Raw genomic sequence first — 19,758 nt, 5'->3', positions numbered from 1 at the left:
AGAACACCAATAAATCAAACATTGGCTCCTTGTACAGTCTTACACAAGGTATTATTTCTCTGCTTTTGTGAACTGATGACCCCAGTTCTCTGATTGTGTACCTTATTTTATATGCCACTTACCTGCCAGTCAGGTGTTTTGGAATAGGATAGAGTCTGGCCACTCAGCCAAAAGTATCTTTTCTTGAAAGTAAAACGGGTAACCAGATTTACAGCTTCAGCTTTACGCTTGTGTAAAAAGCCTTCTTTAATAGTAACTGATGGATGAAAAAGAGTGCGAGATGTATGTCCACACTCTGCAAGAGAAAGAATGAACAGGTGAGCAATTGGAAGTAGGAACAGGTGTCAGAAAGTATTAAAATATATTAACTTTCTTGGCATCAAGGCCCGAGAACTAACAGCTAAAGATCCTGTAACATTCTGTTATATGCCAGTGGGGTTATGAAGGAGACAGAGACTGACAACCACAAGGAAATAATGATCATGATGGGTATTACTGTGCAGGACCTATATCTAACGGAATTAATTTCTGGAGATCAAGTGTGATTAAAAACAAAACAAAAAAAGTTAAAGAGGTCAGTTATGAAACTATGAAGGAGTATTTAAGGTAAGTACTTTTTTCATGTTTTTGTTTGTATATTAAAGTGTCTCTAAACCCAAAAACAAAAATGTAACATATTACAGCTTGTCCTTCGATATGGTGGCTGCTTTACTTTTGTCATGATTTTTTTTCCTTTTCACCTAGTAATCCTGCTAATAACCCTTCATATCTACACTCATTTCCCCACTCTATCTACTGAAGAAGCCATGGCTGCCATCCAGACTAGACTTCAAACATTTCTGCCTTTGTTCATCTTCATTACATGGGATTAGTAGTTTACAAAAGAAAGATAATATTTTGCTGTCTGTTCTGCTCAAGCACACTGCATTTCTGACAAGATCAACAGGTATTTTTTGTATTTGCTAAATATTTTCTTAGCCTGAAAAAAAAGGCAGTCACCAAATTTAATGACTTGTACACTGCAATATATTTAATGTTTGTTTTTAAGTTTATACTTTAAATACAGAAACTTGTAGATTAATCATTAAGGCCTCCCAAAGACCAGTACCTCCGGGCAGAGAGTTGTGTTTATGCACCCGGGAACGATGGGTGTTCCGTGCAGCCATTCTGACAAAATCAATGACATGCTGGAGATGCACAGGCTGTACTCTCACACAAATGCCAGAGTTTACATCCACGCAGGGATGGGAACAGCTCTGGATGAAGATCATCTCTTCTGTGTTGGCAGACATTTTAGGCTAAAATGGTGTCTCCCAGCAGAAGCAGTTAGTACTTTTCTAATGTTATTACTGGACATAAAACTGCCATGTGTAGTAAAATACTAATACTAGCAGCATTTTGCAACATCTATGATATAACAGGGAAAACAGGCAGGCTAAGCAAGAGGTAGAAAGCTTTGTACAAATACCAGTCAGGCAAATTAAAGAAAAGTTTGTAAATATATACCAATATTGTTATAACAACACAAATCAGTAGTAAAGACTTTCTTGCAAATGGACATCCCTTGGTCAGCCACAGAGAATACCTGGTTGTCCAAGGCTCCATTAGGCGTCTACATATCTCATTATGTACAAGAGGCAAACATTTTTTTTAATTGCACACCATACTACCACAAACATTTATCATTAGCTTTAAGATGTATTACACTTATCTATGTCAATCACTTAGCAGTCATGGTATGAACACAAAGACAACAGGATTATTTCCTGGAATCAGTGACTCAGCTAAGGATGTACTGTATATAATGGTTGGCATTTCCTGCATGAGAAATGAGGAAATGCCTCTGCATTCCTTTGAAGGCTGGAAAATATATGCTAAAGTTGTCTATGTCCTATTAAGGAAACGTCAATAAAGATAAAGCTACCTTAAAGAAGATTACGGTTTCACGGTTTGTGGAGACAACAAATAAGATCTATCACAACTTCGCTATTCTGTTTATCACTAGTTCTTATGCAGGGATGTGCAATTCATATCGCCCGACGCCCAGGACATGTAGTTCCGGGCGCCGGGCAGGTAGGATTTTTTTGCCTTTAACCCTGCTGCAGGCAAGCAGCAGGGCTCATCTGTTAGGTGGAAGCATTTGGGCGGCAGCACTGCCACCCGATTGCTTTCATGCAGCCAGGGGCAGACTGACCATTTGGAAACTCGGGCACTGCCCGAGGGCCCGGGGTCAGTAGGGGGCCCCATGAGATGCCCCTGGTACCTTTTTCATAGGCTTTTTTGAGTTTCGGAAAGGTCACAGGGGCCCCATGATCCCCTATTGCCCGGGGGCCCCATGAGTTGTCACTCCGCCCCTGCACACAGCCCACAGTGCCAGCTGCTGCCACCCTTGCTTGCTATAAGTCCTGGGCTCTGCTTGCCCATCTGCGAGCCCAGGACCAGATGTTGGGATGCGGGTATAGAGAAGGGAGGAGAGCAGACACGTCCAGTCCCCTCTCCTCCTTGTCCTGACCTGGAAGTGATGTCACATCACTTCCGGTCCCTGTTGACAGATTCCCGGCCATCGAGCACAGGGGAGACATGCAGGGTCTTTTAGACCCTGGATGTCTCAAAAAAGAGAACCTGTCACCAATCATCCCATAGGGAATTTTTTGTCCCCTATGTGAAAATAAATTTTTTTTTTTTTTTTTAAAATACAAGTTACACCCAAGCATATAACCCTTCCCAGATTTTTCAAGGCTCCCCCCCCCCGCATATTTACACACGCACAAACATAAAAGTACATTTTGGGACGCACACACATGAAAACGACGATTGCGATACATGTTACATATCGCCGAGCACATCAGAATGAGAGCAATAATTCCAGCAACAGACCTCCTCCTTAACTCTAAACTGATGATCTATAAAAGGCTTTAAAAGTGTCACCTATAGAAAATATAGGGTACTAAAGTTTGTTGGCATTTCATGAGCGCATGCAAATTTAAGATTTGACATGTTGGATATCTATTTACTCAATGCAACCTCGTCTTTTAAATTTTACAAAAACATTGGATAATGTATTACTTTTTGTGCCCTAAAATTAACTTAAGTGTATTTTTTACTGAAATTTTACATTTCCTAGAGCTTTGTGATAATATCATGTGACATAAAAAATTGGAAATACCACTATTTTATTCTCTAGGGTCTCTGGTTTCAGAAAATATATAGCATGTTTTGGAGTTTTGTGTAATCTTCAGGCCTTAAATTATTTTTTAAACGTGTGCAAAAAATGCAAAAATGGCTCTGGCAGCGAAAGGGATAAAGGATAAGCCTAACACCCCCCTTTCCTGATGAGTAGCCAATTGGTGCTCATTACACTGCAAGGTCTCTCCCCTCCCTGCTAGTCCCCAGGTGCAGTGCTGGAGACAGGCAGGGAGGGAAGGAGGAGATACACAGCACAAAAAGTCACCATAAAGCCCCTTTTGTTTTTAAGAGCCCCAGACATGCCATAAAGCATGTCAAATCACTCACAAACACATGCAGACTCCACCTCCGCAATATCGCCAAAATACGCTCCTTCCTTACCCCAGACACCACTAAACTACTTGTGCACTCCCTGATTATCTCACGCCTTGACTACTGGAACTCCCTCCTCACCGGCCTACCCCAGTGCAGGCTCTCCCCGCTTCAGACCATCCTGAACTCAGCGGCTAGACTCATCCACCTCACCACCCGCTCCACCTCTGCCACCCCCCTCTGCCTCTCCCTCCACTGGCTCCCTATCGCCCAACGCATCAAATTCAAACTACTCACTCTGACCTACAAAGCCATTCACAACACTGCCCCTAACTACCTCACCAACCTGATTCCCAAGTACCACCCTACCCGTACCCTTCGCTCTTCACAGGACCTCCTTCTATCTTGCTCCCTGGTCTCCTCCTCACACGCACGTCTGCAAGACTTCTCCAGGTCCTCCCCCATCCTCTGGAACTCACTACCCCAATCCATCAGACTGTCACCTTCCCTCCTCACCTTCAGGCGCTCCCTGAAAACCCACCTCTTCAGGGAAGCCTACCCCACCCTCACCTAACTGCTGCTCTCCTTCATTCCTCCTACCACTCCATCCCCCACAGCCACTTCCTCCTGTACCACTACCCCCTCCCTCCTAGATTGTAAGCTCGAAAGAGTAGGGCCCTATAACCCCTCGTGTGCTGTTTGTAGTTGCTGTAATGTTTCATGTATTGTCCCCCCCCTCTATTGTACAGCGCTGAGCAAACCCTTTGGCGCTATATAAACTCAATGTAATGTAATGTAATGTAATAATAAAGCACCTATTTAAATACGGTTTTGGTTAAAATGTATTTTTTTTTCTGGACAAGTAGATTGGGACACCAATTTAGTCCCTGGACAAGTAGTAGCCATAGCAACCAGTCAGCAGTAATCTCTGAACTGTGAACTGAAATTGGGTTAGTTCCTATGAGACAGCATTGGACTACTCTCAGATGCTCTACCATCTTAAGGTCAAGCTGCAAGTGTCAACATTTGGTTATATAAGGTAAAAATAAAGAAACAAATTTTTGCTTATTTTTAAGTGCTTTATCTTATCTTCCTACTACCTTGGCCATGGATCTGCAACTGCCTCATGGCAAAAGCAACCCGTTTATTTTATAAGCAGACACAGGCAGAATTAGAAAATTTCAAAAAGGTTCTTTCTAGATCCTCCAAGGCACATTCATACCTGTAGCTTGAACCTACATAATGCTTAACAATAAAAATCCTATTGTTTTAAATGATGCTTGTTGCTAGACATCTGCCACTAGAAAAAATTAAACATTTTTTCAGAGAGATGTGGGCATTTTTGGCCCAATAGATTTGAAAAATACACGAAAAACACACACACAAAAAAAAGGTTTAAATCCAGTCTAAAGTGTATTTATCCACTGCTTAATTCAGCCTATTTGTTTTTGTGTTACAGCACAGAACACACTCATCCAACAGTAACTGTAAGGTTTAATGAAAATGCAAGGTGAGAAGCAGCATCCAGTATCCTGGTAACAGACATTCATCTGAATCCCTTTTCCATCCATATTAAGTGTCAGAGGCACATCACACAGAAAGTGGAACAGGTGTGAGGAAGACAAACAGCAGGACTAAAGTGAAATATAAACTGAGATGGATGAATACAGATGAAAGATGGCAGTCAGATTTGCTGCCTACTATTACCACACACCAACATCGCTCTCCATGTCTATGAGTTTGTCTAAGAAATCTCTCAAGCGGCCCACACTTTGCTGAATGAGAGGATGTAAAGGAGACATCCACTGTTCCTTTCCGTGACCTAGCTGCTGCCCAAGATTTCCAATACTCTGTACTACCTAAAAATAAAGAATAAAGATAAGCAAGTAATATACTGGACAATGTGCACTGGACAACTGAGCAAGAGTAAAGCTTTTTTTTGACACAAGACCTGAGAAACTTCTTGACTTCAGATAATAAAACCAATGGTCAATACCATGTTACACACATAAATTGCCATCATGGCAATGAGGTAGCATGACAATAGTACATTACGTATATTTGATCTTTCCACCATGCTGTATTTTTTACATTTTTAATGAGTATACATTTGATTGCATTTTGTACAGTTTACTTGATTGTAATTTTGAGGTGGCTTTTTTGCTTAAATTTTCCTTATTTTTATGGTATTTTTTGAAATACAAATTTGTAGGGTTCTCTTTCCTAAGGTTCTGTATGTCAACAAGTGCAGTCTGCACATACTGGCTTCATAACTGCTGAGACACAAGCGGAGATTTACTAAAACTGGAGAGCGCAAAACCTGGTGCAGCTCTGAGTAAAAACAAATCAGCTTCTAGGTTTTATTGTCAAAGATTAACTGAACAAGCTGAAGTTAGAAGCTGATTGGCTACCATGCCCGGCTGCACCAGATTCTGAGTGCTCCAGTTTAAGTAAATCTCGCTTAAGGTAACCCATCTTGTGAGAATTTTATGTTAATAAATGAACTCGTGGCAGGAGATTCCCCACCCTTCAGCTCCACACATACAAAGGAAAAATAATTCTCTCTTATGGCGCAACCACTGAGTGGCTAATAGCCAAAGATAGCTCCTAAAAACAAAGTTCAATGGAAATGTTCAGTATCACAGGCATTGTTTAATGGCTGCAGCTTCTTTTCACTTAGTATGGGAGAAACCTCTGTATGCAATTAATGCAAGAAAAAAAAAACAACAAAGGGTTCAACCATCTAAGTGTAAATTTATTAAGAAAACAATGATAAAAGATACAATGCACTCATATGTGGTAAAGACCTGAGGCTTGTAAAAGGCATGGTGAATCGCCCTAAAATGCGTAGCCATGCCCATATGTCTGATGTCATCCAGCTTCAGTATCGGCTCCGGACTTCTGGTTTCCCTGTGTGTTCCATTCTGGTTTGCCGGGTCTTCATCCATCTAAGGCTGATTCCAGGCGCTACTCTGCAATACCCGATAACTTCCCTAGGGAACTCTGCAAATCGTCTCCATCTGCTTCCTGCCATTATTCTGCAACACCTGGCGGCTTCCCTGACGAACTCTGCATAAACCCTTGGGATTGCCCAGCAGTACCCCCATAGTCGGATGACATATCTATTCTCACTTTATCTTTAACCACTTGCTCTCCTGAGGAGTTCATCCCCCCCCTCCTGACCAGGCTATTTTTTGCGTTACAGCGCTGCGTTACTTTAACTGACAACTGCGTGGTCATGCAATGCTGCACCCAAGTTAAATTTACGTCCTTTTTTTCCCACGAATTGAGCTTTCTTTCAGTGGTACTTGATTGCCTGTGCATTTTTTATGTTTTGCACTATAAAAAAAAACGTCAGTGACACCAATACAGTGATCAGTGCTAAAAAAAAGCACTGACACTGTACTAATGGCACTGTGCAGAAAGGGGTTAACATGAGGGGTGATCAAAGGGTTAACTGTGTGCTGGGAGTGTGTTACTGGGGGTCGGTGTGTTGGTGCTTCACTGTAAGCACACTACTCTGGATAGCTGTGCTGTTCACAGCCATCCAGAGCAGTGTGTCCGAGCCAACAGGGAGAAGGACTGTTAGTAAACAAAGCAGTCCTCCTTCCCGTCGGAGATGCTCATTAATCACTGGGAGCCGGTGGGTAATCACCGGCCAGGACACGGTGATTGACAGCGCACATGCCTCCCACCTGGAAATGCGTATACTGTATAAACGTGATTTTGTGCACCCCTGCCGCCCTGTAGCAGTATATCTGTAATAGAGCAGCGGGGAAGTGGTTAACCATTGTTTTCTTAATAAATTTACACTTAGAAGGCTGTACCTTTTGTTGTTGTTTTTTTCCCACTCGTACACAGCAGCAGTGATGATTGTGACATCATTGCCCTATAAATATGTCCCATGCCAATATAGATATGCCTTTAGAGTCTTTAACTGCCTTGTCTGGGCTATTGCTGCGTTGCTGTACCTTTAAGGAGGGATTGCTTCCATTTGAGCCTGCATTTAGGCTGTGAATTAATTTAGATGTCCCAAAGCTGGTAATTTAGATCGTTTATAATTAGCTGGCCATATATGGATATATTTTCATTCAGCTTGCAGCCTGGACAAAAAATATCTACCAGATTACTCCATTTTTGCCAACAACACTCCTGTCGGGTTATTATATTCTGAAAGCCGCAGGCAGCACCTGCCCGAGTACCCAAACAGCGGCTGGATCCAGGCACCATTCAGCTGACAATCTTTCAGTCGAGGGATGTCGAGTGGGAGGGGGCCAAGGGAGCCAACTATGTACTGAATTTTAGCTGGTTCATCAAGAATCAGCTGGAATTTACACAGTGTATTTCCAGCTTATGGGACACTAATTTGAGGTGCCATTGACTTAGCAAATGCATATAACATGAACTTCTGTTTTTAACATGTAATGGAAAAAAAATTCAATTGGGCTATCTGGAAAGTATGGCAGGGACTATATATATGTATAATTATTAAAAAAAAAAAAAAACTACCACAAAACAAGTAGCATTCAGTGTAACTGTTAATAAGTGCAATAAAACACTGAAGTACATTCATTTGACAGGAATATAAACTTGACGTAAAAAGACTGACAAGTACTTAAAGGAAATAACATGGACTTAAGTGGCAATACAAACTGCAAATGGCATGCATTGCAAAAAAAACAGTCTGAGAAAAGCTAAACTTCCTCTTCATCTGAGGAATACCTTAGCCAGCAGTAGCAAAGTGCGTGCAGTGCGTGGATCAGCGTGATGCTCTCGTAAGTGGAACAGTTTAGGTGTCAGGATGGCAGGAGCAAAAAAGCGCAAGAAGAGGAAACCACTGATGGCTGCATACTTCACATCCTGGTTTCAAGCAGAAAACATTATTGGAAGGTATCCACTGAAGTATTGTCTCTCCCTCCCACCAGATTTTCCATGCAGGAATTTGTGGGAACATTCCCACTTTCAGAAGGTTATGTATTGACAAACAGGGGTGTTGCATATCCACTGGTGTCAACATGCTCCCCATTACATGCTGGTGGGAATGAAAATGTTATTCTCACCTGACTGGCTGCCCCAGGAAATCGTTCCTCCACACGCTTATGTAGCTGCTTGAAGCAAAGACGCATACCTGGTGGGCACTGTTCTACTGAGCCCAAGATGGCATCAATGATGTCACTCAAGTAGCCCCTCAAAGACTCCACACTGCTTTCACGGATCTGCTGCTCAGAACCTGAACCTTTAAAAGAGATACGCCTGCAGAAAGAATTAACAGAGCCAACACATTTACCTTATATGTTAGTACAGTACCAACATAAAAAACAGGTTTAGTTTGTATAAAGAGATTTTATTTATTTATTACAGGCACATATATATATATAGCTTCATCAATTTAAACAGCTCTTTACATATTCACATCAGTCCCAAACCCTGAAGGGGTGTACAATCTAAGGTCCCTAACTCACATTCATATATACACATACTGGGGCCAACATAGAGAACATGCAAACTCCACACAGGTAGTGCCATGGTTGAGATTCAAACCAACAACCCTAGTGCTGATAAGTGGAAGTGCTAACCATTTAGTCACTGTGAGAGATGATGAGATTGTTAATTCTTAAGAAAATCCTTACAACATCATACACTAAAAGACCATAAACTCAATTTACAAAGTTAACAAACTAAGAGAAGTATACTTATTTTCCAAAAAGTGACTTATTTTCACTTGAGCCAAATGCAATTTGAAAATAACAGTCACATGGCTAAAAACAGAATCGCTTAATCTGGTCATACATGGATTAAAATTTGAACAGTTCAGTAGGGACTTTGATCTATGGCTTTTCCCATTCATGAGAAAGTGGTCTAATAACTGACTTTTCACAAATGAGCTCATTGGAAAATGTTTGTCATATCAGTCCCCACTGTCAATACAATAACACAGGCGTATTCCTCCATCAACCTGAATTGTGTGGCTGGGGGAATCCATTCAGTTTTTTTCAATCAGCTGTCTAGCTAATAAAAAAAAAAAATTAGATTCACCGATAAACAGCTTTAGACTGTTGTTTAAGCTTTGTGAATTGATTTGACAAATACTAGTCGCATGGCTGTCAATTCTGAGTTACTGACCAGCAACAAGCATACAGGTCAGGCATATCAGAGTGACGTGGAAACTTGTGATCTACATCTATGTCCTTAGTGAACAACAAGTTATTGATCAACATACAAGTGAAACTCGAAAAATTAGAATATCGTGCAAAAGTTCATTTATTTCAGTTAATGCAACTTAAAAGGTGAAACTAATATATGAGATAGACTCATTACATGCAAAGCAAGATAGTTCAAGCCGTGATTTGTCCTATTTGTGATGATTATGGCTTACAGTTAATGAAAACCCCAAATCCACAATCTCATAAAATTAGAATATTGTGAAAAGGTGCAATATTCTAGGCTCAAAGTGTCCCACTCTAAGCAGCTAATTAAGCCATAACACCTGCAAAGGGTTCCTGAGCCTTTAAATGGTCTCTCAGTCTGGTTCAGTAGGAATCACAATCATGGGAAAGACTGCTGACCTGACAGTTGTGCAGAAAACCATCACTGACACCCTCCATAAGGAGGGAAAGCCTCAAAAGGTAATTGTAAAAGAAGTTGGATGTTCCCAAAGTGCTGAATAAAAGCACATTAATAGAAAGTTATATGGAAGGGAAAAGTGTGGAAGAAAAATGTGCACAAGCAGCAGGGATGACCGCAGCCTGGAGAGGATTGTCAGGAAAAGGCCATTCAAAAGTGTTGGGGACTTTCACAAGGAACGGACTGAGGCTGGAGTCAGTGCATCAAGAGCCACCACACACAGACGGATCCTGGACATGGGCTTCAAATGTCATATTACTCTTGTCGTTTGCGGCTCCTGAACAACAAACAACATCAGAAGTGTCTTACCTGGGCTACAGAAAAACAGACCTGGTCTGTTGCTCAGCAGTCCAAAGTCCTCTTTTCTGATGAGAGCAACTTTTGCATCTCATCTGGAAACCAAGGACCCAGAGTATGGAGGAAGAATGGAGAGGCACACTGCAAGATGCTTGAAGTCCAGTGTGAAGTTTCCACAGTCTGTGTTGATTTGGGGAGCCATGTCATCTGCTGGTGTTGGTCCACTGTGCTTCATTAAGTCCAGGGTCAACACAGCCATCTACCAGGAGATTTTGGAGCACTTCATGCTTCCTTCCGCAGACGAGCTTTATGGGGATGCTGACTTCATTTTCCAGCAGGACTTGGCACTTGCCCACACTGCCAAAAGCACCAAAACCTGGTTCAATGACCGTAAGATTACTGTGCTTGATTGGCCAGCAAACTCTCATGGCCTGAACCCCATAGAGAATCTATGGGGCATTGCCAAGAGAAAGATGAGAGACATGAGACCGAACAATGCAGAAGAGCTGAAGGCCGCTATTGAAGCATCCTGGTCTTCCATAACACCACAGCAGTGCCACCGGCTGATAGCTTCCATGCCACGCCGCATTGAGGCAGTAATTGCAGCAAAATGGGGCCAAACCAAGTACTGAGTACATATGCATGCTTATACTTTTCAGAGGTCCGATATTGTTCTATGTACAATCCTTGTTCTATTGATTGAATGTAATATTCTCATTTTCTGAGATTGTGGATTTGGGGTTTTTTATGAGCTGTAAACTATAATCATCACAATTATGACAAATCACGGCTTGAACTATCTTGCTTTACATGTAATGAGTCTATCTCATATATTAGTTTCACCTTTTAAGTTGCATTACTGAAATAAATTAACTTTTGCACGATATTCTAATTTTTCGAGTTTCACCTGTAATAGCCAGGCTGCTAATGTTTTCAAAAACCAAATGAATTAAAACAAAAAAAAAAGCTGTGAATGTACAATATATACGTAAAGTGCTGTCTAAATTGACAGTGCTATATAAGTACCTGTAATAATAAATAAGAGCAGTTTTAACTTGCATTATAAGGTGTCTAGGCAATGGAGGGTTAAACCTGCAAAATGTTGTATAATAGGTGCTGCATGGCTATCACATTAAAAGACCTATAGGATTCAAGGCAGGAATTATTCATATGCTGAACAGAAACTTAAGACAGAGGACAAAGCACAAATGACCTGGGTGCAGTAAAATACATACAGTATATCCTTTAGGCACTAATAAACAGGAGGGCAGCTTAAAGTGAGCTTATGGAGAAGATCTGATAGTTCTTCACGGCCAGCAGAAGGATTGTTTGCGGAGGGAAGTCCATATTGAAACTCTGCTGGATGTTACCGAGTTAGTCCCACTGGACCTGCAAATTGCTGAAAGATAGCAGAATACTTGCAGCACAGAAAGAGCTTATTCTTCTGGTTTGCACAAAAGTAATAGCATTGCTATGGCTACACGTTTCAGGGGGTCCTCCCCATTTATCAAGCCTGGACCTAGCAATGCCACTGCTAATCTGCAAACTGGAGGAGTATGTGTTCTGGGCTGTGAGGATGCTGCTAGTCTTCCAGTATCTCGTAGGTCCAGCAGATCTGACTCATCATCCAGCAAAGATAGACTTCCCTCTTCAAACAGCCCCTCTGCTAGCCAGAGAAGACTGCCAGATCCTCTCCAAAGGCTCATAAACACTTCTATGACCTCCTGTTTGTGAGTGCATTGTATTATTTTTCATTAAAGCTTATATGTATTTTATTGCATTCAGATTAGTCTTATTTATTTTTTATTTCAGGTACTTATATAGCGCCATCAATTTACGCAGCGCTTTACATATATATTGTACATTCACATCAGTCCCTAACCCTCAAGGAGCGTGGAATCTAAGGTCCCTAACTCACATCCATACATACACATATTAGGGCCAATTTAGACAGGAGCCAATTAACCTACCAGCATGTCTTTGGGTGGGAGGAAACCAGAGTACCCGGCAGAAACCCACACAGGCACAGGGAGAACATGCAAATTCCAGGCAGGTGGTGCCGTGGTCGGGATTTGAACCAGCGACCCTAGTACTGCCAGGCAGAAGTGCTAACCATTTAGTCTTCTGTTTCTGTTCAAAATGAGTATACCCTGTTTTTCCTCAATACAGGTAGGCATCAAAATGGAGAAACTGACAGTTATCCCTGATGCCCAATAATGCATCAAAATGGGGAGACCGACAGCTAACCCAGATGCCCAACATTTAACTGCCTGTCCCTAGAATGGCACAAATGTTTGCTTAATGCTGGCCACACACTAGTAGAATTTAGCTTCTAATGGTTAATGGGTTCAAATCGACATTTGTTTTTGACTGTAGTGATGAGAAAATTTGAAGCAGCTGGATGGATTTTTTTTTTCAAATGAACAAATGTGGTTTTAGTTCAGCAAAGTCTATTCGTTCCAAAATCGAGTATTGAAAACAAACTTTTTTGAGGTACTTTCAAACGACATTCGTTATGTTACTGAATGACCGGGATGCCGTTGTGCATCTGTAATCCCATTTATTCAAGAGGCTGAGGTTTGCGTGAGTCCAGGAGTTCTGGTCTACCCTGCACTATGTCGATAGGGTGTCTGCATTAACTTCTGTATCAATATAGTGGCTCTTGGGGAGCCCAGGGGCCACCAAGTTGTCCTAAGGAGGGGTGAACCAGCCCAGGTTAGAAACGGAACATGTCAAAACCCCTGTTCCGATCAGTAGTGGGAATCATCCAAGAGTCTAAAGACCCTTTGCTTCACTCACTAACACTGGCGTAACCTGCCTTCCTAAAACTTTCCAAGCAGTAAAACAGTGCAGTTTTATTTGGTATCTGATCACTTGAGTCCATTTAAGCAGAATTCTTAAGCCCTGATGAAGGGGAGTGTGTTTGGCTCAAAAAACATGTTGGCTTTGTCCTTCTTTGAATTAATCTTATCATTAATCTCCCTGGACGCTTGGACTTTTGTTTTGTGCTCTCATTGGATTGTATGCATGTGGATTCTCAACTCTGGGTCCTTTCCCTTTTTCCTGAGGGTGGTCCCGGTTTTGTGGAGTGCTGCCAAACCAAAGCCAGTGTGCCCAGTAACAATTTCAGCGATCCTTAGAAAATCTGCTTCCAGTACCCAGTTTGTTCTTATGTTTTGAGGTTTTTATTACTGTATGTGTCTCCATTAGGTAGATTCACTCTCTCTATTTGTCTTTGCCATGTTTATCATTATCATCGAATTTGTCTTGGGGTTGTCCACTGGACAGCAATAAAAGGGAAATCCTCTATTGGGAACAGTAGTTCTGGTAGCTCTTGTGACAACCAGGGATTTCCACTCACTTCCTGTTTTGACTATAGGGCAGAAAGTAAAGGTACGTCTCCACAGTGGGACACAAATGAAGACACAAACCTGCCAGGTTCTAATCCTCTCTTACTCTATCCAAAATAAAAAAAAAAATCCAAAAAACTGTTTTGCCTTTAGTTCTATTAATGATTAAACAATATCAACATCCTATATAATATTCACTGTTTTTTGGAGTTTATTGAGAAAGACTGGGTTCAGAGACATTCGGGTTCTACAGTCGCAAATAGGTAGATTGGGAACTGACAAAAATAATCAGTGACCAGCCTGGTATAATACCTTCTATTCCCAGCACACCTCAATTTTGTAACAAAGCAGTGTTGAGAACAATACTATAAACACAGTGGGGTGGGATATGTGCCCCTCAATGAATACCAAGAAAAGTATTTTATGGCAAGTACAAAAATCCTATGTTCATGCTCCTGAGACACAAGATTCAAAGACATTTTGTATATTTGAAAGCAGTCTAACTCAGAGTTAGGCAAACAAAACAGGCCCACTAAAAAACAACAGAAGAAAGCCTGGGGAATGTCTTCAGGTAAAATAGCTGCCCGAAAGACCTTTTGTCAGAAGCTTGTATGCCTTAACATCCACCTGTTTAACTCTGCCAGATCTAGTAGACTGCCTTGACAGGAAAGGGTGGAATTCAAATTTTAAAATCATGAGCAAAACCTGTCTAAATGAAATGATTGAGTGAGAAGTTGATTCCCCTTTGCGTGGACCATCTGCGGCGATAAAGAGCGAGACCGTCTTAATAATGGAAGTAGTGATTGCAAGGTAAACTCATAGCACAAACTATAATGGGAAATCCACTACTGCTGAACAGGAGCCGCTGGTTGAGATGAAAGACTGAAACCGCCATAGGAAAGAAAGAGACTTTAGGCCTCAACACTACCTTGTCTCTGCAAACCTTTTCAGAAGAGGTTCTTGCAAATCCAGAAAAGGTGCTTTGCAGGACAAGACTACTAATTCAGAAATGTGCCTTGTAGAGGTGTTGGTGTCAAGGAAAACAAACTTGTAAGTAAGCGTAGAAAGAAAGAAATGTTCAAAAGGGCAGTTTTGAGGTGCCAAAAGAGCCAAATTCAAATTCCATGTAGTGGTGGGTAAACACATAGGGAAAGCTACATGGAAGCCACCTTGTACGAAAGTCTTAATCAAATAATGGGAGGCTAGCAGTCTCTGGAACAAGATGTCAACAGGAGTCACAGAAAGAGCAATACACTGATCTTCCCAGTGAAAAACTATACAAGTGGGTGTGTCAACACAAGTCTTGGCCATTGACGGACAGGCAGGCTATGCTTCCAGCACAACTAGAAAACTGGCCAATGCTAAAATGACGCTTCTATGCCCAGCATGATCAGTTTGAAATAGGAAAGCAGGGGGATTGGCAGGATAACCAAGAATTTCACACAAAGGAAGAAATACAAAGAATGAAGTACTGTTTAACACAAGTACAAGGGAAAACATTCACATATCAGGAATATGAAATGTTGGGGTAACGTACACTAACCTTTCCTTTATTCAGAGTCAAATGCTGGTCCAGACGTAATTGTAAAATAGGCAGGATATGGCCCACTTTCTAGGATGAAAGTCTTTCCTCGCAAAGAAAGCGAGAAATGGCCTTCTTAGCTCTCAACATTGTAGGAATCAGAGGCCTCTATCCCTCAAGAACTGGACTTTATCAGTCATGCCATGCCATGCTATTAAAGCCAGCAACTATAAAGTAGGATGGTAAACTGGTCCTTGGGATAGAAAATACTGCAGATCTGGAAGTGCCCATGCAGTGTCTGCCAGGAGTCTGATGAAGTAGGAATACCACATCTACCTGGGCCAGTCCAGATCTATGAAGATGTCTGGATTGCATACCATCTTAATTCTGCACAGTGGACAAGGAGGGAGTTTCAGAGATGAATCCCATGGAGCTACCACAGTATCCACTGCTTCCACCAGAAGATCTCTGCACCTAGAGACAAACCTGCGCAGTGTGTTTTTGAATCTGGAGGACAGGAGGTCCTCAACCGGTGTTCTCCACCTGCGACAGACACTGAAATACCTTCAGGTGTGCCTCACACTCTCCCAGATTCAGTTGCTGTCAGCTGAGGAAGTCTGCCTGCCAGTTCACATAACTGAATGACCTGTGTCTTTTTTCAACCTCTTTTTCCTCTTGTAGCGAATTGTATTTTAACTGTAATGTCTACCTTCATTTTGTAAAGCTCTGTGCAAACTGTTGGCGCTATATAAATCCTGTATAATATTATTATTATTATTGTAACTGTCTGTGCCTGGAATGTAAATGAAGGACAAGGCTGGAATGTAAAGTTCTGATAAAGGTAGAATCCTTTCTCATGCTCTGGAAAGACTTCTTGCTCCAACCTGATGGTTGGTGTACACCACTGCTGTGGCATTGCTTGATTGGATCTTGATTGGATGACTCATCAATTGGGATGTGAAGTGTTATAGGAACAGCCAAATTGCCCTGAGCACCAGACTGTTGTTTGGGAGATGGGATTTCTCCAGCATTCAAGTCCTGTGCACCAACAAGGTATCCACAACTCCTCCTCAGCCTGTCAAGCTGGCATCCATTGTGAGGATCCTCCAATAGATCAAACAGAAGGATTTCCCCAGCTCCAGAGTTGGACTCATGAGGCACCAGACCACAGACAACCTATTCTTGGTGACAGGCAAATCGGTTTGTTCAATGACTGAAATATCCCAGGATGGCAGAATTTTGAGTTGTAGGGGTCTGAAGTAAAACTAGGCTAAATGGTACTGCAATGCAAAAATAGATAGTTACTAGACTTAAAAGAAAAGTCCAAGTCTGGAAGGAGAGAGTTTGAGGGAGTAAAACTTTTGCTTGAGATGTGTCTAGGATAAGGCGTGACACTGTCGTTAAGAGCTGTGCCAACTGCTGCCCCAATAGGATATCATGAAAATATCACACAATCAGGATGCCCTGTGAACATGACAAAGCAAGCAAATGGGCAAGAACCCTGGTGGACACACAGGGAGCAGAAGAGATTTGCTGATGTGCTGGTAAAATAGGAACATGAATATAGGAGGCTTTTAAGTCTATAAATGCCAGATAGCCTCTACAATGGAGGGAGCTTATGACAGATCTGATGGATTCCATTTGGAAATTTTGGGCCCAAAATGAAAAGATTGAGAGCCTAGGGATACATGATGGGATAAATATCCTCTTTTGGTTTACGAACCAACAAAATGTAAGAAAATTCCTGAAAACCTTCCGCCATGGGAAAGTGGGCAATAAGCCCCAGATCCAGATAATCTAAATGGGCTACATGCAGGTTTTTCAACCTGTGCAGTGACACAGGATAGTTGGAAGACATAAAGTGGACCAGGGGTTGAGAGCGGAACTCTAGGTTGTAGCCCTTAGAAAACAACACCTGCACCCAGGCATTTGAAAAGTTGTCTTTCAAGATGTCCCATAAAGAGCAACGCATGCCCTACCACCATGGAAATTGGGGATGTTCTTCATGTCAGAGAGGACTTGTCTGAAGTTGAGGCCCAGAGGGAAGGTTTCATAAATGTCTGACCTTGTCAGTGGCATTTCTGTAAGTTTTCCAACTGGTATCAGTACTTTTTTCAAAATAAAAGTTTTATTACTACAGTATGTGAGCCTTTCCTTATCCTACATGTTTGCTGTGCAGAGTGACATATTATCATTGAGACAAGAAGGCAATCAAGAGATCTCAGTGTGAGAGCTGCCTAGGCTTCATCTGTTGTATAATTAGAGGAGGGAGAGATCCATCCAGTAATGTCCAAGAATTAGTGTGAGAGCTGTCTTGACTTCAACAGTATGTGAATGTTCAATGATGTGAATGTTCAATATACATGTGTAAAGCGCTGCGTAAATTGACAGCGCTATATAAGTACCTGAAATAAAATAAACAGTAAACGAAGGAGAGATCCATTCAGCCCGGGGATATTTCATGCGCTGTTTAACTCTGCTTTATAGGTTAAACGTTCAGTAAGCTAAAATACTTACCTCTGAGTGTTGGGTTCCATGTCCAGCCACTTGCAAGTTTTGGATACCACAGTATTTTGTTTTACTTATGTTTCTTCTGGATAGATTTACTATATGATCTGGTTATGGACTTATTGTTTTTATGACACGTTCCTTTATTTATTTCTTATTAGTTTGACATTTGTGACACATTGCTTGTATATTAAATCTTCCAAGCTTGAGGTCTATGCTTTTTTTGCTAGATGGAAAGGTACTCGTTCCCTTAGTGACATCCTTGAGGAGTGTGTCCAATGCAACTCCAAAGAAACAGTAACACTCAAAGGGCATGTGCGGAAAATGATTTTTCTTATGCCTCTTCTGTAGACCAACATTTTAATCAAATTGCTCTCTACATGTTCACCAATAAGAGACTCATTTGGGAAATAGCTAGAAAAACACCTATTAACCTGGCTATGCAATTGTGTAGGGTAGCCAGCAGGAGCTCTAAGCACTTGACAAATAGTAGATTTTAAACACATTGGCTTTTTTTTTTTTTTAGCGAAAACCAATAAATCAACTAAGACTCTTCATATTTGGTATGGTGCTCTTTCTATTGGTATATACACTCACCGGCCATTTTATTAGGTACACCTTTTTAATTGCTTGGTAACACAAATTGCTAATTAGCCAATCACGTGGCAGCAACTCAGTGTATTTAGGTATGTAGATATGGTGAAGACGACTTGCTGAAGTTAACACCGAGCATCAGAATGGGGAAGATCTTCTCACTACTTTATATGAACTACGATTAAGGTCCCAGTGCCTCTTGGATGCTTTTTTCCTTAACATTACAGCCATGGCAGGCTGCAAGGTTTTTTCTAAAACATCCTTAAAAACTCTACAGCAATGGTCAGTGTTTTATGTGACACTGCTGGATAAACAATGGGAATGACCCTCTTCTTAATAAAAAGACTTCACAAAATGGATACTGGGCTGTAAAACAGCTGGGAGGTGTAAAAAGTTTATTAGGAGATCTGTCTCTGTACAGGACATCTGGGGGTAGCATGAGTATCCAAAATGTTTTTGAAGTCTTACAACTTCTAACAAATTCCAGACTAGTAACAGCACTAGCAGAAGCTACAGGCTGTTTTTTCCATTTTTAAGGTGGTACACACTACAACCATAAGATATGAAATGATCTCTACCTATCTAAGCGCTATGGGAGCTATCTGTGATTCCTCAGGTAGCTTGCAGGGAGTTTTCTCATCTTGAGTCATTAAATGTTTCTGAATGCACATATGCTGCAGTTTTATTTTCTTTAAACATTTTAAAATATTTCAGACTATAAGAGAGTGTGATGCAGAGAACACAGAATACGAGTCCTTTTAACTAACCTGTTCTTTTCCCATGCAAGGGAACCAGGCTTTTAGTGGAGAAAAGCAAAATTAGGTACATGCAGCTGTGGAGGTGGGAATTCCAGTGAACCAATTGCTTTGCCCTACATGTGCAAAGCACAGGTTTTACTTTAAGTCTGAGAATCTCAAGTGTATATGCTCTGTAGCCTGTTTTGGCTTCTTACCTACTGCGATTTAGATCAATCTTGCAGGGATCCAGTTCAACATATTTCTTTTCCTCAAAGATCCGGGTAATAATGGGTCGTAGTACTTCATGAAGGTATGGCATACCCACTATCTGGCAGAAGAATGGCAAACTGTAGGTGATTTAAATGACGTGCAGAGAATAAAATTAAAGTGGAACTCTAGCCACAGTGTATGTTCCCTACATTTAAAAGGGGTAGTGAAGACACAGAACTTCTGTCTTTATAATTTATGTCTGTCTCCTTTAGTGAGAAGCATATATGTCCTGAAGACCAAGACAGAAAGTGAGGGGAAATCTAAACTTTTATAGTTATCATAAAAAGAGACAAAGAGGGGAAGTCTTAATTGAGGACAGCAGGTCCTCTTAAGTAGATCCAATCTCACTGAAGAAATC

At 41.3% G+C, this 19,758-nt stretch overlaps 1 protein-coding gene and 1 non-coding gene across 3 annotated transcripts in view; one reads left to right on the top strand and one right to left on the bottom strand.

Annotated features, from left to right (window-relative positions):
• The window catches only part of RASAL1 (RAS protein activator like 1), a 126,620-nt gene that overhangs the window by 6,931 nt on the left and 99,931 nt on the right, over positions 1 to 19,758 (bottom strand). The window contains exons 12-16 of one of the 2 annotated variants that reach the window (XM_089655420.1): positions 19,346 to 19,458; positions 8,559 to 8,751; positions 8,221 to 8,358; positions 5,213 to 5,357; positions 123 to 295 (exon numbers count right to left, since the gene is read on the bottom strand). In XM_089655420.1, the coding sequence (XP_089511546.1) occupies positions 123 to 295; positions 5,213 to 5,357; positions 8,221 to 8,358; positions 8,559 to 8,751; positions 19,346 to 19,458 (762 nt within the window). The remainder of the gene's footprint in view (positions 1 to 122; positions 296 to 5,212; positions 5,358 to 8,220; positions 8,359 to 8,558; positions 8,752 to 19,345; positions 19,459 to 19,758) is intronic. The other variant, XM_089655421.1, reaches the window with a different exon arrangement.
• LOC149443648 (signal recognition particle RNA) lies at positions 12,952 to 13,243 on the top strand. The gene has a single exon (XR_016306644.1).

The sequence above is a fragment of the Staurois parvus genome, unplaced genomic scaffold, assembly GCF_062004578.1.
Source record: "Staurois parvus isolate SC_StPar_1 unplaced genomic scaffold, SC_StPar_1.0 ptg000840l, whole genome shotgun sequence".
NCBI lineage: Eukaryota > Metazoa > Chordata > Amphibia > Anura > Ranidae > Staurois > Staurois parvus.
The sequence above is the reverse complement of the archived record's forward strand: the minus strand, read 5'-3'. Positions and strand labels throughout refer to the sequence as shown.